Here is a 27,826-nt window from a genome sequence, read left to right as displayed (position 1 = left end):
GGCACCTCCTGCATCCTGCCAATGAGGATGGGCGTGCAGACCGTGCCCGGGAGCTGAGCCGCCGCCCGCTGGGTGTAGGCTGCTTCAGTATTTACTGGATGTGACAAGCAGAGAGAAGAGCTTTCAGCGGGGCCGCTCGCTGCCCGGCTCGAGTGGTGGGAGGTGTGTTGTGCATGCATGCGTGTGGATGTGTGTGTGTGTGCGCTCATGAGTGTGCCTGTGTGTTTATGCACACATGCCCTTCACCCGCAAGGACTGCTAAGAGAAAGATCTACTCTTTCCCCAGCGCTCCTTCCCCGCAGCCTCTCTGACCGTCCCGCTGGCAAAGCCCTGCAGGCCATGAGGACTGGTCAAAGACAGTGAGTATTGCTTTGGCTTTTCTCTTTCCTCTCCGGGGTGCCTGTGTGGGCTGATTGCATTATCCATATTTAATTAACCTGCCTCACCATGCATATTGATTGCTTTCTTCCCGCTGAGGCTCCTAGTGTCTCTTCCCCTCTTTATAAATCTTTGTTCTTTGCTTTTAACCTTGTTTTTTTTTTTTTTTTCCTTGAGTATCCTCTCTTTCCAATGTGTCCTATCCTGTCTGCTCCAGAGTCACCTGCAACTTGATGTCCACTTATTAGGGCCCATGTGTTATGGTGCCCTCATACCCTTGACCCCCCTGGTCTCTGGGTAACCCAAACTCTGTCCCGCGGAAGTCAAGCGCCAATTGGGCTAAGAGCCCCTAGGTGCTGGGAGAAAGGTGGGGTCAGAGTATCCTGCAGATTCGTATTGAATCAACTCCAAGACTGAGCTAATGGAGGAGGCGGTGGAGGGGCTGAGGGGCAGTGGTGGTAAGCGCTGGATTTGGAGGAGAGAGAGACAGGCATCTAAGCAGCTTCCGGAAGGCGGTGTGGACCGGCAGTGGGATGGGAAGAGTGACAAGGCAGGGACAGGAGGCCAGGTGATCACCACCCTAGATGACCTTGCCTGCTGTGCGTGTGGGTGGCGGTCCCTGGTTCTGCTCAGCGCCCAGGTAATGAAGGCCCCTGGCATGGGCATCCCCTTCCCCTGGGGCTGTACCCCGCAAGTGAGAGAAAATGAGGCCAAGGGGCCCCAGATAATGGTTTCTAGAGCTCCTTGCAGCTGTAAAGGGCTCCGATTTTCTGACTTCTGGGCAAGCAGGTGTATGCACTGTTAGGACAAAGATTAAGGCAAATTCCTTGCTTACACTGTGCACAGTCTTTGCTCAGTCTCCTGGAGATGAGCCTTTACGCAAAGTCTAACTAATTTTTTTGCTGGTGGTAACAAAGTAATCTTTTAAATTTGATTAATTATAGTATTACTAGCAAAGGTATTTTAAAAAGTATTCGTGGAAGGTTCCAGGTAATATCGAAATAATTCACCCAGCGTACATCGCGTTGGGGCCTTATCTATCTAAATTAGCTTTCCTTTAAAATGGATTCTGTGTTTGGTGTCAGGGTTCCCCCAGGGGAACCCTTTGTGGATAGGCTGCACTCTTCACATGTGTCTTCCTATTGGTTCCCGTCTTTGGGAACAAAAGGTTGGAAGCCCTGAGAATGGGACCCTTAGGAGAGAAAGAGCTTATCAGGCAATCCGCCCTCCACCTCCAGACCCCCTTTCCCTGATGCCCTTCCTGCTGCAGGTCAGGAGCAGGCCGGCTCCCAGGCTGTGACAGGTGGGCCGGGCAGCCTCCATGTGGGCAGGGAGAGTGACTTGCATATTCATTTCTTCAGCCTGTGCCTGTGATCCCCGCCAAGGCGCGAGCCTCAGTGGTGACAGTGCCTGACAGGCCTCCCTTGGAGTTTTTCCAGCCTTCCTCCCGCTCACGCCCTCCTGAGGCTCTGCACTCCCACCTCTGGGACAGGTTCCCTTGGCGGGAGGTGGGAAGCAGACCAGCAGCCAATCAGACGATTCTGGAGCAAGTGCTGACCCCTCCTCCACCCCCCCCCCCAGGGCTGGCTGGTCACTTGGGCCCCCCTCCAGGAAGATGCAGAGAACGGTCATTTTTGGTTTCCCACACCCATGCCCTCCTCCCGGGGGCCTGTGTCCCGCTTTCCTGTTGATGGCCAGTGGTCGGAGGAAGCAGGAACTCCTGACCCACAGGCAGCAGCGCAAACCCACCCAGCAGCTGGTCCTGGCCCATCCCTGGTTGGTCACCCTCGCCCGGGACAAGAAGATGTTCGTGGGGATGGGGGGTGTGTGGAGAGATACTCCGTTGGCAGAGAGCCATCTGCGAGGACTTGTAGTGCCGTCAGAGGGGAGAGGGAGGCCCCCTCTTACGGCAGATTCTTTGATTTTAGGTGAGAGGACGTGAAGGGGTAGATCCCTGTGCCCCGCAGTCTCATCCCCCGCCCTGACGTCCCTGCACACCAGCCAGCGGGTTAACCATAAGCAGGAGCCTGTATGGCGGCTTTGCTGATGCCACGCAGGTAACGGGCGCCACCCTGTCTTCTCGCCCCTGCCCCTTTCCTCCTTCACCTTCCCGTCTCTCCTGCTGTTTGAGCCTGTCCCACGCCTTCTAATCCCATGCGTCCGGCCCCCAGGCCTCCCGGGTAGACTGCGCTGAACTCCCCTGGGTGCTTCCTGCAAAGTTGGGGCCTTGCAAACAGAGCCTTCGTTGGCACCAAGCCCTCCCATCCACTGGCGGGACTTACGGGGTGGGGCTGTGCATGAGCTTGTGCTGAACCACATAGAGGTCTCTGTGAGTTACTGGGACAGAGAAGAAAGATGAAGGCAAGCCCAGTTTCGGTTTGTTTTTTTTTTTCTCAAAGTAATCTTAACCTTTGACTTACTCCTGCTGTTATTTCAGACCTAACTGAAAAGTTAAGTCTCAGCTAGGCAAGATGGAAAATTAGAACTATTTTGCCCCAAAGAATAGTTTGCAAACTATTTGAGAGGCTCATCGCTGTCTTGGTAACAAGTAGCACCCTTTGCACTGGCCCCTGCCAAACCTTGTTAGATGGCGTGCGTGGATTTGCTATGTTTTGAAATCCTCCTAATTGCTCTTTGGGGGCATCGACCTGACTGTTCAATGATTGATGTTTCTAAGGCACCGAGGAATGAGCCGACTCACTGAGAGGGTTCTGTGGGTTCTGGCCCGTGCTGCAGCCTGAGCAGGACCTGCACTTGAGTTCATGGAATGTGATGACTCAAGGGTCCCTAATCAGCTGCCCGCAAGGCCCACTGCTGGGGCACCCTATGATTTGTCAGACGGCGTGGACATAAGATGCTCATTGTTGAGGGAGAGAGAACGGCCATAGCCACTGTTTTGAAAAGCCAGGAAATCGATGCCTTCACGATATGCCTGGCTGAGATGAGAGAGGGGAGCCCAGGACGTCCAGGCCTGCTTTCCTGCAGGAGAGGGAATATTTCTGGGAACTTGGGGATTCCGGCCTTAAAAGTCTCCCCGGAGATGGGCCGTGGAATACAAGTGCTGTCCATCCCCACCAGACCATACCATCCCTGTAGACGTTTGCTGGATAAAGTTTCTGTGAACAATTACCACGGTCAGGGATGAAAACCCATTTGAAGTGAAAGAAAAGAGATGGGATTGGGTGACCTCTGACATCTCTGCGCGGGACCAGGATTTGTGAAAACGAGGAAGGGAAAGCCAGGTTGGAAGACTTCCTTCCAACAAGGAGAATGACATCTTCTAAGACTATTTCTATGGCCCTTTGTTACCAGTGTGCACATGGCAGCCCCCTTTTATAAGTCACTCTTACGTCCTGATTATCCCCAATCCCCCCCTCTTACCTTTGCCCTCCATCCCAACAGTTGCCATGGTTAAAGGTCAGGGGTCAGTAAACTTATTCTATCGAGAGCCAGGGAGTAAATATTTTTTATTTCATGGGCCATACGATCTGCGTTGCAACCACCCAACTCTGCCCTTGGGCTTGAAAGCAGCTTTAGACAATATATAAACAAGCGGGGGTGCTGTGTTCCAATAAAACTTTATTTACACTAACAGGCATCTTGCAGGACTGTGGTTTTCCAGTCTTTGGTTTAAGGTAAAAGCAGGGTGGTAGTGAAAGTCAGGAAAAGATATTAGCATAATTTCTCATTGGATCTGCCCCAAATAGTGCCTGGTCCTTAGGAGAATAAACAATATGAGAAATTTAAGGAAGCATGTTAAAATTTGAAATATGTTGATTGAGTTAAGCCAAAATATAAACGAGAGCTTAGTTGAGTAAGTGAAAAAGCTGACCAAGGGCAGCCTGGCTCTTAATGGCTGGTTGTGCCCATTGCTCTTCTGCCCCCCGCAGTTATCAGTCCTCACTGGCCTGTAGCCATTCTTGTATGTCCCCAGGTTTGTGGGATGGGGGTGAAGAACCGGGGGCAGAATTGACCTGCCTGTAAGCCCCACACTTTGTCTGTGCTCTGAGATTCTCTGACATGCGCCCCTGTATCGTGCACGCGTCCCTCTGCTCCCCGTGTCGTGGGTACCACCGGGGCTCTGCGATCGGGGCTGACGGCTGCTTCTGCTGCCACTTTGCCCTCCTAGTGGGAGGGCAAAATGTGGATTGTTGTTTTGTCATCCCTGTATTTTCTTTCCCCACAGAGAATCGTAATTTAGAAATTCTTCCAAGCTAACGACCTTCATTGACTTACCATCAACTTGCATGTCAGCTTTAAAAAGCATGACGCCTCTAGGGGCAGGGAACCTATTACTATTCTGGTAGTCAAGACAGGGAGCGAGTGGCTCCCCCATCCTCTAGGTGTTTCTCCTCCTGTTCAGGAAATCTTCAGGGGCCGCCTGGGGAAGGACGGGAGGGGGCAGCGCTGGCTCCTGCCACAGCAGCCCAGGGGCCTCTGATGGGCTGACAGTCACCAGCACGACGGTCCGTGTTCTTCCGCCCCTGTGCTTGTTACAGGAACAAAGGGATGAGGACTCGACTGGGATGCCTGTCTCACAAGTCAGACTCGTGCAGTGATTTCACAGCTATTCTCCCCGACAAGCCCAACCGTGCTCTAAAGTGAGTAATGCGGCCACGCAGCGCTCCCGGGGTGCCCACCGTGGGGTGCCCACCGAGGGACTATGGAACCTCTTCCTCTCTGGCAGATGGCTGAACAGAGGAGCTGAGTAACAATAAATTCCTTCCCATTGGCAGCTTATTTTATACCTCTGGACATGAGTGGAAGAGCGTTATTTTCCTTTTCCGAGTGCATGGCGTAATGATTTCGGAATAGGATCCTCCTTTTTCTCCTAAGAAAACCACGTCATGCGCCAGTCTCATACAGCTGCAGTGAACGATCCTTCTTCGTTCTACTTAGTTGTCAATCTGAGCTTCTCAGTTTGGAAACACATACTCAAATCTACTCGAAAAATCTGCTTAGGTTCAGATAGTATGGATTCAGTGCCTACACTGTGCAGGCACTGTGTTAAATGACGTCGCAGATGGCACCTCGTTCCCCGCCACGCCCCCCTCCCAGGGAGTTGTGATGGGGGTCATTATTCCCATTACAGAGGCGAGGAAACTGAGATGACAGTGAGAGGTAGAGTTGGGAGCTCCGCCTGACTCTTCTGACTCCAAATCTAGTTTCCATTGTCATCTTGACATTTAAATTAATGAATTAGCTAATTAACTAATTTAATAGAGGTCTAGTTGGTTTACAGTGACATCTTCAAATGATGCCCTTTCTTAGCTTTGCTTTTGAGACTGAAAACCAACACACTGAATTTACAGAATTCCAATCCTGAGATTTTTTTTTCCATCAATTACTTAAGAACGTGTACATGTACAGAGACAGAATTGCAGGAATCCAGGTACAGTCGGTCTTTCATTTGCCCTCCGTGGTTTTGATTTGTTTTCCTGAGCAAATCTCAGTGGTGGCTGAAGGAGAAGAGGTCATTTCAGAAATAGTCAAGACAGATGTTGCTTCTTTCCTAGGAGACTGTCCACAGAAGAAGCTACGCGGTGGGCCGATTCCTTTGACGTGCTTCTCTCCCATAAGTGTGAGTAGAATTCCAGTTTCATCTTGTCTCGGCAAAATCATCCGTTGTGCAAAAGATGCACCGAGTACCCGTCATGGTCCAGGGACTGTGCCCGGCGTCCCAGACAGCTCCCGTCTCTGCCCTCACAGAGCCTCCCGTCCGGGGGGCGGATAGATAAGAAAACATAATTTAAACGCAGTGGGAAGAGAGCCCTTATTTCCTGTTTTCTGGGTTGAAAGTGTGGTCCCTTCATGTTCTCAGCAACTTTAGCAAGAAGAATCGGGCTTAGGGAGTTGGAGTGACGGGCTCGATGGAAAAGAGAGTCTAGACTCCCTCCAGACCTTGTTTTATAAAATTAAATGCCTTCCCCAAGTCACTGGAGAGCCTGTGCGTGTTGCTACTGGTTTGAGTTGGCCGAGTTTTGAGTTTTCTCGTCGCTCTTTATTTTGGGGGTGGACTCCCCCAGCCGTATCACACCCCTCAGCTTCTGACTGGGTGCAGGGCTTATTAGCACGCTCCTGCCTCCACTTTCCCCTCTCCTCGTCTCGTACGCCTTTCGTTTGGGAGGGAGAGAGGAGGGGTGAGGAACGGAGAAGGGCCTTGTGAAGAGAAGGGACGGCTTCACACGGACATTCAGCGCCCCCCGTCAATTCATCTTGTCGGTGATAGGAGTCCTGATTGATCTGGGAGCAGAAGGGCTGCTTTTAGTTTGGGACATTGTCGCCACTTAATTGGCGGACACAATTTTGTCCAATGAAGTGAAGGGCACCGGCTGGCACTCACACTTGTGTTCTTGATTTTGACCCAGCTCGGGTACCAGCAGGTTCATGGCCCTGATGGAGCCCCCCAGTCTTCAGAAAACGTCTTTAGAAGTAATTTTGCTTTCATCTGCATGAGCAGTTCTCTCTGACTATGCCCCCGATCCTAATGCTGATTGCCAAGTGCGTTTGAGTAGACTTTGAAATGAAATGCAGCATTCAAGAACAAGCACATGTTGCAGCAAGTAATTTTGTGAGACAAATAGTCATTTTAGTGTTCCGTGGATCACTCTTAGGAAGGAAAATAAAGCAGGCGAGATACAGTGTATCTAACACATGGCTGCACCCTCAAGCAGCAAGCCTCTGCGATGACTTTGCCAAGGTAACGGCGTGTGTACAACCCTTAGGCTTTGACGGTAATGCTTGTTTTTTTGTGAGGTGATTCTGGCTTATTTTCTGGAGTCATGTTTGGCTAAACAAGTGTCACTATCAGTGTACGCCTTCTTTTCTGGCTGGATTTGATTCAAGGTCATCTCAAAGTTTGGTTTCTATTTCGGCCTCTGACTGACTCAGTTTAAGTCCCTGAGGCTGTTTCCTCGTTCTGAAATGAAGGTGGAAGCACCTGTGTGCCACCTGTCACCCGGGAATGACACTCCTCATGAGAGGACACCTTAGATGATTTGGGGTTCTCTATGTGAAGGGGTTTTGTGAGAATTTGGTGGAATGCTTTTAGACGATGCTTTTATACCGCAAATGAAAAGTAAATGTGCCTTGAGAATAAGGTTGCAAATTTTGCTGCCAGTTATTAATATGAGGTCTTTATTAGCAGAGTTTATGGTGGTAAAGTTAGTGGATGGAGGCTTGGACGTGTTTGGATTGCTGCGGGGGCAAGACCGGGAGATTTAAGAGGCTTAATTGCATTTGATTCAGTGACTTTAAGAGCTAAAGACACTAGGTTCTGCTTCTGTCAGGGATGCTTTGGGTTTCCAGGAGTGCAATAACAATTTTCTGAGACAGGGATTCCCACTAAGGGGTTACAAGCTGACACCAAATTGCTTCTTTGTTAAAAAAAAATAAAAAACAAAAAACTCACTACAGAAATAGGCTGTTTGAACTTTGAAGTTCTGTGATCCTTCTTGGAGTCTGATATTCTGTTTTTATTTCTGTTTTGTACAGAAATAAAAAGCCAACAGTGTGAATGTCTTTGAAAAGCAAGAGGTTTTTATTCAAGGGCCTCTGGCAGAATTTCAAGGTTTTAGACCTTGAACACTTTCTCCCTGGGAAGCTGTCGAGGGGTCAGAGCCGAGCTCACCTCGAAGGGTGTTGACAACTTTCTAAAAGTCTAATTAATTTGGGTTAGTATTGTGACTCAATTTGGGCTGATTTAGCTTTTCCAAAGGGATTATGTGTGTGCTGGTCCCTTAGGAGGGACAGTAGTTGATCAGAGGTGTGCAGGGCTTTCAAGTAAGACAACTTATTGTCCTCAAAAGCAAAGAAAGGAGAATCGCTGAATCACTGGGCCCCAGAAGAGCGTGCGTTAGTCTCGAACCCACTTCCTGCTAATTCTCCACACCTAGGCAGCTGTCTTCCCTGAGTTTCCTATTTCAGAAAATTCAGAGAATTATTTTTGTTCCCATTCTCAGTCTGCAGAGCATCCCTGCCATCCTGCTCTGCCTGAGTGTTTAGGGCACTCATTCACTCTAAAAAGAGTGTACTTAGTGTTCATGACGTACAGCATCTGTGCTAAGCAGCTGATAAGAGACAGGCGCCAAGATGCGCAGGGCAGCCCTTCCCTGGTCAAGGATGCAGCCTTCTGAGAAAACAGACACGCATACAAATAATGCAGGAAACAAGGCAGCATGCTGACTGAGATCTGGGGCCTCAAGATTTCAAATAGAATGCTGACACTCAGCGCTCCTCTGAAATTCCACCTTGTCAGTGTTAGAAGTCCTCACCGATCCGGAGCAGAAGGGCTGCTTTTGGTTTAGAGCACAGTTTCATTTAATCTGGGAACATACTTCTGCACAATTAAGAACACTGCTTGGTAGTCAGACCTCTCGGTTTTGACCCATCTCTGCTGTTGAATAGCTGGGCAGTCTTGACGGAATCCTTCAGTCTCTTGGAAAAATCTGTTTTCTCATCTCTGCAGTGAAGGGTCTGGACCCAAGGGGGCCAGATCTAGTTCTGCCCTGTTGTTCCAGGATGCTGTCTGTAGCAACCACCGAGGAGCCTCAAGAACTAGTCCCCTACGGCAGGGGGTTTGAGTCAGCACTGCCTGCAGGGTTATGTAAAACTGCTTTAGAGCTGACGTGGTTTGCACAGCCCGATGAGGGGCTAAGGCACCTGTGTTATGAAGCCTTCCCCTCTCCTTGGCAGGGTCCCCTGTGCGAGGAGCATCTCTCTGGTTCAAATCTCAGGGGGGAAAAGCCACGTGGCCATTTTTTAAACTTTAGAATAAAAAAATCTGGGAGGCAGATATTTGGAGCCGTTTATTTCCAATTACCTTTGCTTACAAGAAGCGCAGTACAGAGCTGGCGAAGCACCTGCGGAGGGCTGGGAGAGAACCACTGGCTAAGTGCTCTGTTTTGTTTTGTTTGTTTGTTAACGAACAAATGAAAAATGAAATTGCAATTGCTGATGGCTTCATTAGACAGGGGAGGATTTCTAACGTGCGTTAATTTGGTGTCTTTTTCCTGTTCATCCAGTGACAATTAGACTTGGTGTCTGTACTTTGTATACACAATCTGCCCCCGAAGCTGTGTGTGTGCGTGTGTGTGCGCGCGCACGCCCCTGCAGTTCACATCCAGGAGAATGAAGGCTCCCAGCTTGTGGGAAATCTTCTCTGACAGGTTGCTGGGGAGTACAGAATTGTCTGTCTTCTGCTTTGATTCCTCATGAGGTCCAGGCATATGCTTGTTATTTGTCCAGCTTTTAGTGGGACATTCAGTCCTTAATTCTGAATCAATCCTCTCTCCCTCCCTCCATCTCTCCCTCCTTCCTTTGTTTTTTTTTTTCCCCTGACATAAAAGTTGGATTCATAACAGTTTTAAAGTGAAGGTGTAGACAGAATTCCTTCCCCCTTCTCACTTCCTGCAGCCTGCTCCCCACCTGGATGACAGAGCCTCACCTTGGGCAGCCAGAGGTCCCTGGCCATGTTTCATTGTTCGCAGAGCGTGGAGGGTCCACTCTGACCTGCCCCACCAGGCCCAGGAAGGCTGGGTTTGTGTGTGGAACAGCACCCCGGAAAGCTCTTTTACATCTGCAGACTTGGTATTCATCTCTGAGCGAAGGAGACCAATAAAGAAGCTTTTCGTTTTTAAAACTAATTACCCCTTTGGGATAATGATTGAGATATAGAAAAACAGAATGACCTGACCTGGTCACACAGCAACCCAGCAGAAAACCCCAAACAATCAAACACTACATTATCAGCTCATGAAACCCCTTACTTGCCCATCTAAATGGTCTTGAGCTCTAGGATGTGCAGTTTAATAATCAGATTTCCACTTGTCACACAGCCCTTCCTTCCCACATGCCTCTCCAAGGCCAGAGGTTCTGGAACCGTGTTACTGAAAATGGAAGCCGAGGCAGGCGGCACCTCAGCTGCAGGGAGCTTGTGAGAAATGAAATTTCTCAGGTCCCATTTCATACCTGCTGGGTCAGACTCTCTGGGGGTGGGGACCAGCAATCTGCTTTCTCTCAAGCCCCCCAGTAGTGTTTATTAAGCCCACGGAACCTTGAGAAACACTGCTCTGAGGCACAAGTAAGGTGAACTATGAGCCTGGAGCACCTCGGTGGGGCAGGCGGTCTGTGCTCTTCAAGAAACACACTTAGGACTGTGCTAAAGTTCTCACACGTCCTCAGGCAATGTGTCCCTTTCACGGGGCGTTGTCTGTGCCTCGCAGACCCCACGTGTGGAGGGCGTTAACAGGAAATAAACAAACATGGCAGGTGTGCTCTCTGGATAAAGTGAGGATGAGGGTTGGAAAGAGATATTTGGGGGTGGGGGGTATAGCTCAGTGGTAGAGTGCATGCTTAGCATGCACAAAGTCCTGGGTTCAATTCCCAGTGCCTCCATTAAATAAGTAAGTAAGTAAATAAATAAATACCTAATTACCTCCCTCTCCCCGCAAAGGATATTAAAAAAGAGATACGCAAACCAGAGATGGGTGGAAGAGAAACTTCTCTCCCTCCTTGCCGTCCTCTCTACAGCGCCATCCTTATTTGCACCCAGGAATGTGCATTTAGCCTTTTAGAGAAGGAGGTGCCTGGATGATATCAGGTAACCGTTAAAAGCTGCTGACAAAGGTTTGAATGAAAGCAATTGGACACCCGTTCTGTTGCCCACCGGCTGTGAACTTGGGTAAATTGTGTCACCTCTACAAACCTCACTTCCCTCATCTGTAGAAGGGGAATGGTGAGACTTAGCTCGCAGAGTTGTGGTGAGAATGAAATGTGATTACAGGTGTGAAATGCGAGGTGTGATGACTTATACACGGGGTGGGGGGCTCCATAAAAGGTCTTATTATTGCTGTTATAACGCAACATTAAATTCATTGAGGACACATGCGTTTCATGACCTCCATGTGCTAGTGTCAGCATCAGAGCCGAGATTCCACGGGCAGCCCGAGGTTGAACACTGTGGCTAGGATGGGGGTCATGTTAGCACCAGCCAGGAGCCTGATTCAAATTCAAACCCCTTTGCCACAGGCGGTTTTGGCATCCCTTCCTCATATCATCCCAATTTCCCTTCAGTGCACGTGAGAGAATTTGTCCGTGGAGGCAGTTTTTAAAGCCTGGTCGGTGAATCTGGTTATGTTCCCTCTTTGAGACTCCATGCAGTACTGTTACATCAAACCAACTGGACAAACCTTCCTAAATGCTTACTTTTTAAAGTCTTTCAGCCTGTGGACGGGTGTACGTGGGGTCTTGCCATACTTCTCTTGCTTTAAGGGCATCTAAACTTACACACTATTGTGAGCGCTAAACTTCTGCACTCTTGGCGGCACATCTCCTCTGTCACCCTTTAATTAAGAAAAAAAACCCTTTGCCAATTTCCTACCATAGTTGCAGGTACAGACTCTACCATCTTTTTTTTTTTCTGTTGCTTGACTCAGCTTCTCCTTGACAAAATAGGAGGGAACATTGGAAAAGGAGTTGTAAGACCCAGGTTCTCCTTCCTCTTCCGTGTCCATGTCCTGGAGACAAGAAACCGTGAAACCTCAGGGCTTCACCGTTTCCTGTGTCCAGTGTAGGGCTTGCTCGCAGGCTCTCCCGTGTCCTTTCTGACTCAAGGATTCCAGCAGCCGAATCCTGCTACTATCACAATCTATCCTCTCGCTATACACGCACTAACAAGGTGGAGATCACTGAAGAAAATTACGTTAATCATAGGACTGAAGTATAATTAGCATACTAATTGCTTGCCAATAAATGTCAGTGACTGGAAATAGTTTGTTCTCTAAACAATCTTCCTACTTAAATCTTCTTAGCCCCAGTTATTTGCTTAAAAACCTTCATTTTTGTAGATAATATGAAAGAAAGGCTTTGATCCTGGTCCTATTCTCATCACAAATTTCAAATTATGAGGTTGGTTCTGAGTCAGAGAGGTTTTGATTTCACCATTAGCATATGTGTCCTGGATTTTATAAATGTAATTTCCTCTCCTCTTTCCTGTCTGACCTTGGACCCATTCACCAGCTTATTTTTTTCCCCAGTTGATCAGGGATGCAAGTGGACTCTGGTCTTTGGGACTACACTTTAGCAAATAGAAAGGCAAAAAAAAAAAAATCAGTCTTGTGATCTTGTATTTTTCCAAGCCTGGGAGCTGAGCTAGGCTCAAGTCCACGCACAATGCCGGCTAAATCAGGGCTCCTGGACCTTGAACTGTTACCTAAGCCACCCTCCCTGCTGCACTGGCTGCACGGCTCATTCATAGTGACCCAGTTTCTTTTCTTATGTAAGCACCCTGCATCAAAGAACCAGCGGGAGGAAGCCGGCAGCAGGCAGCGTGTGCGGCCACGGGTGTGTTCTTGGAGACTCTGTGAGTGCTCGAGAGGATGCCAGGATTCTGTCCCGTGTTCCAGGAATTCTGGACACAAGCCTTTCCTTTCCTGTGACCAGATAGACACTAATCTCAAAAATGTCTGATGTCCTTAAAGTCTTGACTTCTTAGAAGATCGTACAAAGAAGACCAAAGTGAAATAAAAATGAAATTTAAAAAAAAGGCCGATCCTCCTGTTTCTCTCTCACTTTCCTGATCTGTTTCTCACCCATTACCTAAGTCACCAGCATCGTTTTTTGGTATGAGGCATGCTGCGCTCTGTCTGACGATTCCTTAGGCCAGCGCAGCACAGGAACGATGGTCACCAACACGTGTGGAGCAGTCGCTGTCTCGGGGTAGACTCTGCATGCTGTTTACATGTATGAGCTCACATCATCCCCACGGCCCCAGGGGGCAGGTGCTGTTAGGATCTACATTGCACAGAGGAGAGAACTGAGGCACAGAGAGGTTAAGCGTCTTGTTCAAGGTCACACTTAGCTAGTGTGTGTCAGAGCCAGGATGCAATCCCAGGCAGAGCAGCTTTAAGGATCAGAGAGAAGTCACTCTTTCCAGCTGCCTGGAGTCTTTGGGGGTGGTGGACGGGGGACTCTAGTTCTCGGGGTATTGGGGAGGGAACATGGAGGGTGGGGGTGGGGGGATGGTGCTTGGGGTTGTGGGGAGGGGTTCCCAGGCTGGGGAATCGTGGCTGACAAAGCAGGTCACTCTGAGAGATGCCAGGAGATGCCGATGAGCCTTTCGGAGATGCTCCGGCATCCTACGTTTGAACCAACTGCAGTTTACGGACAAGCAGAAGGGAAGGAGAGGGTCCGGGTGGAGAGAAGGAGAAAGATGGAAGGAGGAGCAAAAAGGGACAGAGGACAGAAGGAAAGGGAGGAGGGCAGGGGAAGATGCTGAGGAGTCAGGGAAAGGACCAGACAAAAGGCTCGCTGGGAGGAGGTGGGAGGTGACAGAGGAGGGAGGGAAGGAGGTAGATGGGAAGATGAAATGCCACTGGCTCTAGTCGCATACAGCTCCTTTGCTAGGTCGCAGGGGCAGGAAAGGTGGGCCAGGTGGGAGACAAGCAGTCCGAGCACAGAAGCCGGCTGTGGCCATCTGCTCTGGAGAAGGGGAGGGGCTCCTGCAGCCACGGTGGGGGCGTCTTCCACCCCCATCTCACTTCCAATGTTCCGGGGTGAAGTTTCTCTTTGCACAGACACCCTCCACCCTGCCTTGCTCAGAGCCAGCCCTGGGAACATGAAAGGATGGGGAGAGGCCGGGGCTGAGAGGGGAGGGCGAGTGGAGGAGGAAGGCTGTGATCTCGGAGGTCTGTGCGGGGCTCTGTGAGCTTTCCAGGGCATTTTTGCCGCAATGTTGCTTCTCAGGTCCAGACCCTCCCAGGCCTGTCTCTCCTTCTTCCCCATCTCAAGCTCTTCCCTCAAACTCCTGCCAGATTTCAAGTGCTTTGGCCCCCCTCCCCTCTGAAGCCTGCCCTGGAAATGCAGGCAAATACATCTTGGGTCAAGGCTGCCCGAAAGAGGATACTTCTTTAAAAGGTCACTCAGCTGTACTCTGTTACTGTGTGCCCCAGTCACAGTGGGCAAATGTACCTGTCTGCTCCGTAAGGCACCCCGCATCCCGAGAGGGACCCTTAAGGCAGGTGTCAGCGCCACGGGAAAGAAGAGAGTTTAGACAGATTCCAGGTTGCAGGTGGTATCTGGTGGCCTCTGTTGTCACCACAGAGGAGGTGATGGCAGGTGTGGTCCCAGGGGAGACTCTCCAGCTCTGTGAGCCAAATTGGCCCTGCTGTGGTATACTTTCAGCATACTGTCTGATTTGGGGTTACTGTCCATCAGTCCTTTGGAGGGGGTGATAATGTGGGGCCCGCCAATGGTCACCGGAGGAGAGGCAGGCCAGGTGGGCTCTGAAGTCACGCAGGTGTAAATCCACCTTCCCATCCTTACTGGCCAAGTGTCCACGGACATTTCACTTAAACGCTCCAAAGTGAGAAGACTTGGGCTCTGAGATGCTCAGGTGTTTTTCCAAGGACACACTGGATTCAGAACCAGGCTGTCTGACTCCAGCCCCTCTGCCTTGATAGCGGGGTTGGTGTAAGGATTACTTACCCCAGAACGTGGCCTGGGGTAAGTCCTTGATGTTGGCGACGATGAGGATGAGGAGAATGGAAAACCGTTAGCTGAGAGCTGAGTGTGATGCAGGGACGTCGAAGTTGCGATGAGGGCCAAGAGCGCTCCCCCTGCTGGGAGGGTCCGTGGGATCCGCCTCCCTCACTTTACAGACGCGGGTGCTGAGACTTGGCGAAGTTGAATGTGCTAATTATGGGCCCAACTCGGATCAGAACTGGTGCTTCTGGCTGAGACAGTGGTCCTGCCGCCCCAGGAGGGATGGGCAGGGTCGGCAGGCTGCCTCAGCGGTGCGGCCAGACAGTCGCAATCTGAGTATCAGGTCACCACACATTTTCCTCCAAATCCCCACCCCGACGGAGTCAGTGTGAGCTGCCTTCCGTGTCATTCGGTTGGCTTCTGCCGGCCAAGCCCGTTCTCCTACTCCTCCGCCTCCTGCAGTGACTTTTTCATTTTCTCCCCACCTCCTCCGTTGCCATCATTCCTGGAAATGTCGTCATCTCCGTGGTGTTGCTCGAGGCCTCCTTGTCTTGTGCTGCAGTGGCACAGCCTCCCCAACCCTTCAGCCGTCGCTGGCGCGGGCATCCCCTGGGCCCCATCGTGGTGCAGGGTTGCGGACTGGATGCCCGTCTCACGTAGGAGTGCTGGCTCTGCAGTTCGGCATCCTTGCACCTGCTAACCGTGTGACCTTCGCCAAGTTATTTAAGTTCTCTAAGCTTCATTTTCCTCTACTGTGAAATGGTAAAAACTGCAGAATCTATGCTATAGATTTGCTCTGAGGAGCAAATGCCATTTGTTCACAAAACATTTGATGTGGTGCCAGACTCAAAACTTCTTTGCCGTGGTTATTTAAAAAGATCCCCCTCTAACTTCAGCTTTTTTTTTTTAACCTCCTGCTTAGCGTCTTCCTCTTTTTTTTTTTTTTTTTTTTTTTTTTTTTTAATGTCCCAACTACTTGGTTCCTGCCTTTCTCCAGGTCCCATTTGCCAGCCTGGAACTGGCGGTCCTGTCTGTGAATGACGGGCACGCCCCCAAACTCAACGCCCTTGCTCACTGCCTGGTGCCTCATAACCCTCCCCAGGAACTGAAATCTAGGTCTTTGCAGTTGTTTGCCTGTTTCCTCCCAGGTTCCTATTCATTTTTTCCAAAGCAGCTCTTTCCACTCTCAGGTGTCCTCGCTGCAGCACACACTGCGCTTGTAATTATTTCGTTGTTTTAAATAATTGCTTGATGTCTGTTACACTGGGCTGGCTTGCGAGTTCTGTGAGGTGATGCCTTTGTCTGGTTTGTTTCCACTGTAGCTCCAAAACCTAGCAGGTGGAGGCAGGCCCTGCAGGGACTTCACCCCAGATGAATAAAGAAGATCCAGGCTGCTCACCTTGACGCGGCTCAGATATGTCCCTCCCTGACCATTTCTCTCCATCTTCACCCGCCCCGCTCTCTCTTTCTCTACTTTTGACGTTAAGGAAGTCAAGTTCCTCCCCTTCTCCGTGATCCCTCTCCTTCTCTAGAATTTGCCCTTTGCCAGGTTCCATTCTTTTGCCCCTTTCATTGCTCCCTTCCCTCGCTCTTTTCCTTCTGCCTGCAAACACAGGCAGACACGCCTGGGACACACCTGGGAACTGCAGAGGGGGTCACTCGTATGCTCAGTTGGACGACCTGAACCTCTCAACTTCTGCCTTATCTGTTAAATAGATGCTATGTCATTAAATGCTTTTAAATCTTAAAACACACACACACACACACACATCTAGAAAGACCTTGCTCTGGTGTCATATGGACGGGAGGGAAACCTGGCTCTTCTTCCCAGTGTGTCACTGGGAAATTGACCTGACTTCTGTAAGTTTTAGTTGCCGCCAGTGGAAAACGAGAGGGTGTCACGCATGCTACCTGTGGAGCAGCGCTGCTGTGGGAATAAATGGAGCTGGCGTCTGTAAAATCACCAGTGAAAAGCATGGCACGTAGCAAACAAAGAAAACGCCCCTCCCCAAATGCTAAGCAAATTAAAAAAAACAAAGCCCTTCAGTCCCTAGTTCCCGCTGCGTTCTCCAGCTAACGCCATCTAGGAGCGCCTTCCCTCCCCTGCACCCACATGCAGCCTTTCCCTCCTTCTCTCCGTCATAACCGCGGTTTTCAGGTTTATATCTTCTACCTTCCTAGAGGCAACATTTGTTCAGCTAAGCTCTTTCTTTCTGTTAACTTTAAATCCTCCTGCTCAACAAGTTTTTTCTGACCAGATTGATATTTAAACATACGATCTTACCAAAAACCCACAACACACACACACACACACACACACACACCCCACATGTGCTCTCTCCTGACTTTCTGCCTCCTCCCAGCTGTGCTGTCTGATCTCTCTACTCCCCCATAGACACCCGAACCCATTGTTTTAACTTCCTGCCCTCTCACTCCTCACCGGTTCTCACCACAGGGTGGCTAGGGCCCTCCTCACACCACCAAAACTGTTCCTGCCAGCGGTCGCTGAATCGGGTCGCTGAGTCTAATGACCGCCAGCCACCCCTCGGACCCCCTCCGGCTTGACCTCTGGGTAGCCCTGGGCACACCGGCCACTTCCTCCATGAAATGTCCACGTCCCTGGCCTCTGGTGGTGCCGTGGCATCCTTCTCTCTCTGGCTGTTGGTGTATGTCCATCCTATAAGTGGGCTCAATAATTTTTAGCATTATTATCATTATATTATTAAACCCTGGTCTTACCAAACCATTTCTGCTTACTTAAATCACCTTTCTTAATTATAAGCCTTCGCTTGTGTGGTTCCTCCTTCCTGCCACTCTCTCCTCCTACTTCCCCTTCCTCCTTTCACTGAGCTTCCTTCTCCTCAACTTCACAGCTCAGCCTGGAAGCTTCTTCCTCCTGCACGGTTTCCCTCTCCTCCTCAGGACTGGCTCCGGTGCCCTTCCTGGGGACTTTCACAGCACCCTCCGCCTTCCCCATCATCTCGCCCCTCCTGGGGACTTTCACAGCATCCTCTGCCTTCTCCATCATCTCCCGTATCATCTCTACCGTAATTACCATAATTTATGCTATCTTGGCTCAAATTACTCTTGTACCACGAGTTCTGTGAGAATCTCATTGTGCCCATTTTTTGTGCACAGGCACCTAGCGGAATGCCTGGGTCACATAACTGGTGAAAGAATGAATAAATGAATGGAGATGGCATTACTGCTCTGCCGGATGGGTATTTAGCAGATCTTATGTTTTTCAATGCTGCATATTGTTACTTGTGTGAGCTCAGTCAAGCCACTTCTCTAAGCCTCAGTTTCCTCATCTGAAAAACGGGAAGCAGTCAAGCAGCGTTCCTGAGAGCCCTTTGCAGGTGATACCTCTTTTCATCCACACAGAGACCCAGGAAAGCCGAGACCTGACGCAAGGAGAGCGTGTCTGTCCCTGGGGCAGCGTGAGGCCAATTCCCTTAGCAGGACGACCTTCACCAATGCCACTGAGGAGGGCAGAGAGGTCGTTTTCTCTGCCTATAACTAGATTCAGCATGCTCACAAGCACGCATTTTTGTTCGATGAAAAGCAAAACAAAATCTAACACAAATGACAAACTTAAACTCTCCCACTCAAGGAATTCAGTTTTTTTTTCTAAAAAGTAACAACGATAATAAGAAGGACATGAAAGAACTAATTATCGTTTTGATTTCTTGAGTATGTGTAAGCACATCTGACTGTCCTTTATGACTGGATTCCCGCTTTCTGTTGATTCTTATTCCGTAGATGGCTTTATTCCTTTGATAACTATGTAAGTTTAAAAAGCTAAAAGATCTGATCTGTCCTTAGAAACAATAATTGGTACATATATGTAAACTAACAAAAGTACCGTATATGTGTATTTCCATGCAATGTCATGTGTACAGGAGTCAAATTGCAACACTTCTACTTAATAAAACTGAAAAAGGAGAAAAAAATGTAGAAATAAATAAATGGGAAAAAAGAAAGCAAAACAAAATTTAACACAAACGACAAACGTAAACTTTCCGATTCAAAGAATTTAGTTTTTTCTGGTTTTAAAACAACAGGCTCCCCTGAGTGACTCTTTCAAGTCACTCCACCTTTGCTCCTTTAGATAAACGCAGTGTTTTAGGGCCCCCCCCGAACTTTTCCTTCCCATACCCTGACCGCAGCGCTCCCCATGTCCGCCGAGAGTGTCCCTGGCTCTCGTCACATGTGGGCTGGTCCCTGCTCTGAGGCCGCTTTGCTGCCGCAGCACCCCCTTGGCTCTCCCGGCACTGGGTATCCTCAGAGGCTTCCGCGGTGGCAGGTGGCTTCCCTCCCTCCTCTGCCTGTCGCTCCTGCCGCGGCAGCCACCCCCTGGCAGGCGTGCCAGCGCTCAGACCCTGCTCGTTCTGGATCCCGCGGAAACATCTGGATCTTCTCTGTGAGAACCCGGAGGAGACACGGTGCAGTGGAAGGAGCATCTGTAAAGGATTTTGCAGACAGGGATAGACTTTGCACAGTACTTGGTACATGAGGAGTTTTTTTTTTTTTAAATTATTGAATTGAATGATTCTCAGACCATCTCTCTGCCTAATCATTGCCACGCCACCGTTTCATGCTCACTTTGGTTCTCAATTTTTCTCAGATTTCTGCTCCCTCCTCTCAGGGTTTGGAACCCAGTGTCAAGTGGAGGGTGCGCGGGGCCCTGAGAGGACCCCTCATGTGCATCCAAACGATGCTACCCTCCCCATCCTCCTCCCCTGCCTGGCACGAGAACAATTTTGTTTCCATCCTGCCTGGCAGGAAACAACCTTGCCTCACACTCTGCTTTCTCCAGACTGCTTGTCGTACAATCAAGTGCCCGTGTGTCCTGGTTGTCGCCCGTGATGGTCATGGTTTATGTTCATTGTCCCGGTGTGATTAACAGAAGGCGCCCCCTTCACTCAGAAATGTCCTGGCTGGGCTGATAAATTTCATGACCACCTCTATTTTTGTTAAAACTCTTTATTTAAGCTCAGGCCTCCAAACTTAGATGTCTTTGTGATTTAAAGTTTAGCTTTAGGAAGTTCCACCAAAACCCTTAAAGTTCCTGACTCCTACAGTTAGAAGTCTTGGCTTTTATGGCTAGCGTTCTAGTGTGCACATTAAAACATCTATTTTGAAAGATAAACAATGACTATTTAATTAGGAGAAATAAAAACGTTTCAGAAAATTAAAAACAAATATTTGAATATGTCACCCCACGGCGCCACCAGTTCACAGAATGATGCCGGACAGAGCACGGTCCTGGTGCGTGTGAATGGACCTCAGATGCTCAGGGGATCCAATCACCCAGAATTAAGAACTTCTAACATATAGTCCTTCTAGTCAATTTTGGAAGAGGAATAAGACATTATAGCCAGAGTTATTTGTAACCAGTGCAGCCCTTTATTTTAGTCTGTATCTGCCCTTCCCCCGAGGACAGTTGGTAGGAAACTAAAGCTCTCATTTGACTTGGGGAGTGTGCGTTAAGGGTTAAGACAATTTGTAAAAATTATTTTAAAATAAAAACGCCAGCTGAATGCCTAGGTTATCAATGAATGTCATTTCGCTTTCCAAATCTGTGTGGTAACCCTGCTCATCTTACTCCAATTGGAAGCTCTGTTTGGCAATATGCGAGACATTGTTTAAGAAAAATGAAAGGATATATTAATTGTTAAATCATTTGGTAGAAAAGTTATAATTAATCTTAATTAAAGCATATACTTTGATAGGCAGGATATTTATTTATTTATTTATTTATTTATTTATTTATTTTGGTGGAGGAGGTAATTAGGTTTATTTATTTATTTCAGTGGAGGTACTGGGGATTGAACCCAGGACCTCGTGCATGCTTAGCTACTACTGATCTATACCCTCCCCCAGACAGGCAAGATCTTTTGAAAATAAAGGATCCATGGAATAAATCATTAAAATACAGGGCCCCCAAAGTTTCTTTTTAAAGGGGAACCAGTCCGTGTAATAGGATGGCATTACAGACTGTATTTCAGTGGGGTGTTTACTTTGACATTTTTCTGCTAATAGTGAGGGACTTGCCCTGAGGCATTTGCCTCCCCCGCCAGTTTGTCTTGTGACAGATTGTTTTTTCAGGTTGGCTGACTTGGATTGGGGCGGGGAGTGGATTACATAGATTACTTTGGCCTAATTAGAAATGCAAGCTCACCAAGGGACCCAGGGGACAGCCAAGTCTGTATTAGGGGACAGGTCGTGACCACTGAGGGCTGAATAGAAGTGACCGGACCTTCCCATAGTCATTGCTGTGCTGGCTTCCTAAACATTTCCCCGTAATATCCCCCGATCCTCGAATGAGAAGCATGGCTTGTCTCTGAGGGGACCTGGGCGTGTAAGAGAATGCAGGCTTCAAAGGATGTGCAGGAGCAGCAGTGGGGGGTGGGCAGTCGGGGCCACTGTCGCATCATGACTGCCTCTCGTTCTTTCTTCTGCAGTTCTTGAGCTGAACCTTTTCCTATTATTTCTCTTCCTTTCTACTTCCCTCCGCATCCACAGATGGGGTGGCTGCATTCCGTGCCTTCCTGAAGACTGAGTTCAGCGAGGAGAACCTGGAGTTCTGGCTGGCCTGTGAGGAGTTCAAGAAGACCAGGTCGACCGCAAAGCTAGTCTCCAAGGCGCACAGGATCTTTGAGGAGTTCGTGGATGTGCAGGCTCCGAGGGAGGTGTGTTGAGTCTTGTCACTCGTCTCTCCTGGGCTCGTGTCTGTCCCCTCTGGGGGTTTGTGCCACATTTGATGGGGACTTTCTTCTGAACCTCACTGCTCTGTTGACTCTTGATACAAAGGGATCACTTTTAAGGTGCAGAGCCCAGGGGTTCCAGAAAAAGGAGCTCCGTTAGCTGCCTTTCAGGTAAACAGGGGCCAGCAGGAACTGTCTCTGTAGGGACTCTGCAGACTAGATGCCACTGAACCCACGTTAGTGTCCCTAGTGGAAGGCGGCGTGGCTTGATGGGACGAGCATGTGCTTTGGAATCCTGTTCCCACATCAGCTCACCGCTTACTCGCTGTGTGACCTTGGTCAAGTCACCTAGTGTCTCTGAATCACATTTGGGTACATAATGTAAAAGGGTATAATATTACCTAGCTTTTAAGACTACTCTGAGTATTAGGGATAAAGTACCAGTTCACTGTTTGTCACTGCTTGTTAATGACTAATTACAGTCATTCATAGGGTTTTATGATAATTTATTATAATTACTTATAATAATAATATGAATTTCTACGTACTGTTATTCTGAGTTTTCTGAGTTACAAAACAGTTTTACCTGGGAGGGTCTTATAGGAGAAAAATAGTTGCTGTCTCCGAGTTAAGATGCATTTTGTACCTAGAACTCTTCAACTGTGTTTTGACTTGGGACACAGGAGGTCTTCAGCCAGTGGCCAGATTGCTGCAGGCTCCTTATAAAGCTGATTGGAGCAGAAACGTACGTTCTAAACGTAGTCTTTCTCCCCAGGGCACTGGTTTCCTTCGTAGTTAAGAAAGGACAAAAGGGCAGGCTCGTGTTAGGGAATCCACATCAGTGCTTGCCTCTGGTTTAACTCTTTGCCTGACACCGTGCAGATCCCTGGACTAGGAGTTAAGTAATTTGAGGGTTTGCTCTACTAACTTTCCACATTGCATTAGACCAGCTTTTTGGTATCTTTTGAGTTCAGTATCCTCATCTATAAACTGGGACAAAGAATATCTGGTCTTCAGACCTCACAGGATTCTTCCCGGGGTCAAAAGGGATGAACTTCATGAAAGCAGTTTGAAAAGCATGAATACGTATTTAAGATGCTGTCATTAATTATCATATAGGACTATCTTCCAGGTACCCTGGGCCTTGCGGGCCTGTGACCATGCTCTCTGTTTGTGTCTCCAGGTAAACATAGACTTCCAGACCCGAGAAGCCACGAGGAAGAACATGCAGGAGCCATCCCTGACGTGCTTCGACCAGGCCCAGGGGAAAGTGCACAGTCTCATGGAGAAGGACTCGTACCCCCGGTTCCTGAGGTCCAAAATGTACTTGGATTTGCTGTCCCAAAACCAGAGGAGGCTCAGTTAGACCTCAGACGGAGACTCTTGGAGATCGCCGGCTTTCCCTCCCCTTGCTGCCAAGACCATAGTCTAATGTGAAATGTCATAGGTGTTCAAAAGCAGAGGCACTTAGGTTGGGAGGCTGGGAGTGAGTCGGGGATGAAGGGCCCTTCCGAAGTATGATGCAGCCACCGGAACTCGGACTTTATTCCATTACCCACGTTTGTGTTTCGGTTAGTGGTAGCACCTTGTCGCTGTCACCCTTCTCTGGGTCGGCCACACACCCGCCATAATGCCTTGGATCATGTCCACTGAGAAGGCAGAGCTGCTGTGCTGGGCTAATGTGTAAATAATGCAAATGCAGTTTCCACCAGCCCCGCCCCCTCCTCCGTTAGGATTCCCGACTCTCTAACTTGTCCCACACCCCAGTGAGGAAAAGCTAGAAGACTCTGTCTCACATCTGTGATTTGCTGTCACCATGTCATGGCCAGTCCCAGGTGCTGGGACCTCACAGTTTAGAAGAGAGGTCTCTGGGGCATCCAGGGTTTCTCGCACTGTCACTGACAGGTGGCCTCTGAGAAGAGGGGCGGACTCCATGGAGTCGGCTGTTTTTTCCATTTCCGCAGGACCAGTGTGAAAAGCTGCGATCACTGCCCATCTCAGCCTAGGAAACTCACAAGACTCCCCTACCCTTGCAATTCCAGAAAGGGCCTCGGGAGCTGTCCTTCCTGAAGTCTGATGTGGAGCTGCTACTAAGAAAGATTCAGCTTGCAGATCTTCCTCAATCCTGCCAAGAAGTGTTCCAGAAGCGGAATAAGCATGGAGTGCAGCACTGGTAGACCTCCGTGCAGTGGGGCACATAGAACCCTCTGTTGCTTAATGTGTTCCTTGCTGTCGCCTCCCTGCGCATCCCACATCACGGATCCCTTAGAATGACAGACAGCGTGGTAAAGGGAGGTGAACTCCCGTAACCAGAGGAGCATGGACAGCTCCACGGTGCCTCCCACTTCCCCTGACTCTCCCCCTCGCCCCCCATGCAGGCCATGCAATCATGATGGGGAGAGTGGGAACTTAGGCCATCACTCCTTTCCAGCTTGCTTCCGGGGAGCGTGCGTTCTCAGAAAGGTCCCGCTCGTGAGGGCCACCTTGGCTTTTCGGCGGCTTCCTTCCTGACCTCTGACTTTCGGAGATTGAACATGGAACAGGAGGTGAGGCTAAGACCAATGTGAACATCTGGTTGTGGAGACCTTCAGAAAATGGCTTCGTGCTACCCTGGGGATGCTCTTGGAAAAACATCAGGAAACTCTTCCTTGGAGGATGAGCCAGACAGGAAACCTACTCCAGCTGCCCAGGGAGAAGCTGACTTTGGCCCAAGACTGCAGAGCCAAGGAGACGAGTCCTCAGCAGAGAGACCCGAATGTGGAGGAGGAGCCTAGAAGAGTGGCCTGCATCGCGGAGGGCGTGCTGTTGGGGCCACTCACAGCCATTGGGTTTGGATCCACGGCAGAGCTACAACACTTCCAGCTGGACTGAGTGAAACAGCACGTGATTAGGTGTGAGCTCTGGCATGCAGGTGGTTGAGAACCGGGCTGGAGCGTTCTCCTCTCGCTGCCTTTTTAGATGTGCAGGTGTTCCTGTGTTTGCATACTTGTCCAGTAACTTCACGAATCTCTTCCTTCCTTGGCTACAGCTAGACAAGGCCCAGAAGGCTCTTGAGTCCCCCTGGCTGTTAGGGTCCACTGCTCTGCCGTGCAGCTGTGAGTGTGAACATCTGTGTGAGCACACGGGCCTCCCGGGGACAGCTGGGAATTCCCCGTTCACGAACTCTGAGGCCGCACGTGGGTGTTCCTAGTTAGATCAGGTAGTGTTCCCCTGCCCCCACTGGTGGAAAACCATCCTTAGCTTAAGCTGCCAGAATTAATTTAATGATCAAAATCTCAAACAGGGTATTTTAAACGTTGTTTACATATGAAATGTGCATCTGCTGCCAACTGTACTGTCGGATATGAGGTGCAGATAAATTGGAAGAGCACAGAGTTATGGAAACAGGAAACGTGCTAAGAGGGGCCTTTTCGCCACTTCCACTGTTCCCAGGAGGAAAGTCTGAACAAGAGCGCTGGGCGGTGGCCTCATGTGGGGCCAAGAGCTCTCGCCAGCTCTTGGTGGGATGCAGGCTGCTGATGGTGGGGTCATGGCGCCTGGTGATGCCTTCCCACGATGGGGAGGTGAGAAGGACCAAGCCTGGGTATTCCAAAACTTGCCGCTAAGTGAGTGTGTTGTGGGTGTGCGTTCGTGCGTAGAGAAACGTGATAGCTATGTGTATGGTACTCCTGTGGAGAGTGAGTGTGTGCGTGTGTGTGTGTGTGTGAGAGAGACAGTTATGAGCACTAGACTCATACACCACAGAGATGATCTTCCCATGGGCTGAGCTTTCCTCACACCCTTTATGACCTGCTTCCCACAAGAGGCACGGAGCGCTCTGCTCTGATGCTGCATTCAGGCACTTTGGTCATGCCCACCCAGATTTTGGTCTGTGATGAAACAAGGAGAAATGTTTACAACATCTAGAGCAATATCCAAGCATACCTCATCCCTGACCATCTGCATCTCCCAGTCCCACTGCGCCCCAGCCCCTCGCCCCCCAGACCTCCTCTGCCGCGCTAGGTGGGCGCCCACGGGTGCCGCTTCCTCCGTTTCACGTCTTCCTTTGCTCCTCACGCTGGGCCTGTGCTGCGGACTGCCTCCTGGGCTCGAGGCTCGCTCTGTGCCTGGGACCTTTGAAAGCCCAAGGCACGCCAGGGCAGCAGGCTGGACGGAGCTGTGGCTTTCAGGACTGCTCTCCATCGCTGAGTGGCCTTGTGGCCCCGCTTGAGTGTTAACCTTCTTGGGGGCTGGTGTGAGATTTCCTGTTGCCCTTGGCGAACCAAACAGAACAGTCAACGACAACCATTCACGGCCCTGGGCAGCTCTGGGGTGAGGAAGGATCCCTGAGCGACGTGTATCATTAAACTTGAAGGTGTGCAGGGGTCACCCGGCAAGCCTGTGACAAGTGCTAATTCCCAGGTTTCCACACCTAGAGATGCCGGTCCAAGCGATCTGGGGAAGGGCCCAGAAATCTGCATTTTTAATAAATTACCAGGTGCGTGGTGGCTTGTGGACCCTACTTTGAAAAAAAGATGGTCCAAGACAGTGGTCTAAGAGAGACGCGTTCACCTTGGTGGTTCACCTGGGGAATTAAAAAACCCCAGGTGTCCAGATCCCGCCCCAGAACAACTTGGGCATGGAACCCGAGGCATCAGCCCCACAGGTGATTCCACTGTGCAGACGAGGCTGGGCGGCTGGGCCTGAGGCGTGAGGAGGAGCCCAGCCGAGGGCGAGGCCCAGCCATGCGGCGGGAGGGCCGGCGTGCGCCCGGGCGCCGGCAAGCACGGTAACCGGGAACCGGCCGGCCCTGAACTGGACTCTTAGGGTGGCTGCTCTACGCCTTCTCCGTCTGCCTTGCCTTGCTCATCCGGGAGGAACTTGCTTCTGCCCCAGCTCCGTGCGGTGTCAGGCAGCAGGCGGGCCAGCGCCGGGGGCCCGAGGGGCCCTTGGGGTTTTCCGTGCCTCCCAAGTCACAGTGCAGCCTCCCAGCTCACCTGCCAGGCTGCTTCCCTGTCCGTCTGTTCTCATGCACTCCTGTGCCTGGTCGTTTCGTGTCAGGCTGTGTCTCTGTCCCCAAGGCCCTGCGACATGGTGGTTGGACTCAGGGAACGGGTGAAGAGGGTGAGGTTGTAACAACAGCGGTAACACAACAAGTCCCAGATTTCTCAGTAGAGGGTGTCAGACCCTCGGATTGTCAAGCTCTTTGAGGCTTTCTTTTCCAAGGCCACCACGGGGTTTGGGTTCCTGCCCTACACCCTCACCGTTCCCTCTCTGGTCTCAGGCCAGACGGGCAGCTGTAAAGTTCCTAGCTGACCTCACTCTCCGGTGCTCCCCCCAGAACCTGCTGCTCTGGATGAAGCAAAGCTGCGAAACGGCTTTCTGCCCAGGCTGCCGGCCCAGCCTCTGGGCACAGGTCCCGGGCGCCTGTCCTCGGCCGGGCTGGGTGTCCAGGTTCTCCAGGCCCTGGACCGTGAGGGAAAGGCATGGACTCGTGCTGAGAGCTGGGGGGAGGCTGGGAATGGGGAAGACTGAAGAGGAAGGAGCAAGGGGGAAAGAGTGAAGCCGCTCACGTGGCACCTGCTTCTCCATAAACCAGAAGGGAAAGGTGAGGTGTGGCATGTTCAGAGGCAGGACAGTCTCCCATCCACAAGGGCACCCAGAGCTCCCCTGACCCCGTCGGTGCCCACTTCCGAGCAAGGCAGAGGAATCATGACTGCACCCGAGGCTATCCTTCAGTCTGCCACATGCCAGTCCTCTCTGAGTCTGCATCCTCCATTTTAGAAGCAAAAGAGATGGCCAGGTCATCGCCTGGTGTGGAGAGCCTGGGCTACGGGGCGTGGGACCGTGAAGGAAGGAGCCGAGAGCAGAGATGTCTTCCTGTCCCCCGTGACCTCTCAGGATTCACGAGATGCTGTGGACCAGGATGAGAGACGGCAGGATGGGCCGCTGGGTTCCCAGGTGCGGGATCTGGGTCCTCTCCGTGAACTGTTCCCTTCTTGATTCTTCCCCCCTCCTGCCCCTCTTCTCCCTCCCCTCTGCCTGGTACGGAAAGGCGGCTGGGCTGGGGTGCGCCCCAGGCAGGACAGCACGAGCTGAGTCACGCGGCTCGCACGACAGATTGTAGCAGCTCATCTGCCATAGAAACCGCTTGGCTCACGGAGTCCTCATTGAGTTGTTTCATTAGCGTGCAAAGTGCCATCATGTCATTCACCTCTACTATAAACACGGCTGTGAGAACACAATAAACAGAACCTGAACACGCTGCCCTTTGCTCT

General features: G+C 50.4%; 1 protein-coding gene across 1 annotated transcript; it reads left to right on the top strand.

The window, feature by feature from the left end:
• Positions 1-288: 288 nt before the first annotated feature.
• On the top strand, positions 289-27,483 carry RGS8 (regulator of G protein signaling 8). Its single transcript, XM_045516637.2, has 6 exons — positions 289-359; positions 2,307-2,435; positions 4,878-4,979; positions 5,895-5,959; positions 21,388-21,554; positions 22,753-27,483. Exons 2-6 carry the CDS (start codon positions 2,410-2,412, stop codon positions 22,933-22,935), a joined length of 543 nt encoding a protein of 180 aa, XP_045372593.1. The 5' UTR covers positions 289-359; positions 2,307-2,409; the 3' UTR covers positions 22,936-27,483.
• Positions 27,484-27,826: the final 343 nt, after the last annotated feature.

This window comes from Camelus bactrianus, chromosome 21, assembly GCF_048773025.1.
Source record: "Camelus bactrianus isolate YW-2024 breed Bactrian camel chromosome 21, ASM4877302v1, whole genome shotgun sequence".
Taxonomy (NCBI): domain Eukaryota; kingdom Metazoa; phylum Chordata; class Mammalia; order Artiodactyla; family Camelidae; genus Camelus; species Camelus bactrianus.
Note: the sequence above shows the minus strand (reverse complement) of the source record. Positions and strands in the feature narration are given on the sequence as shown.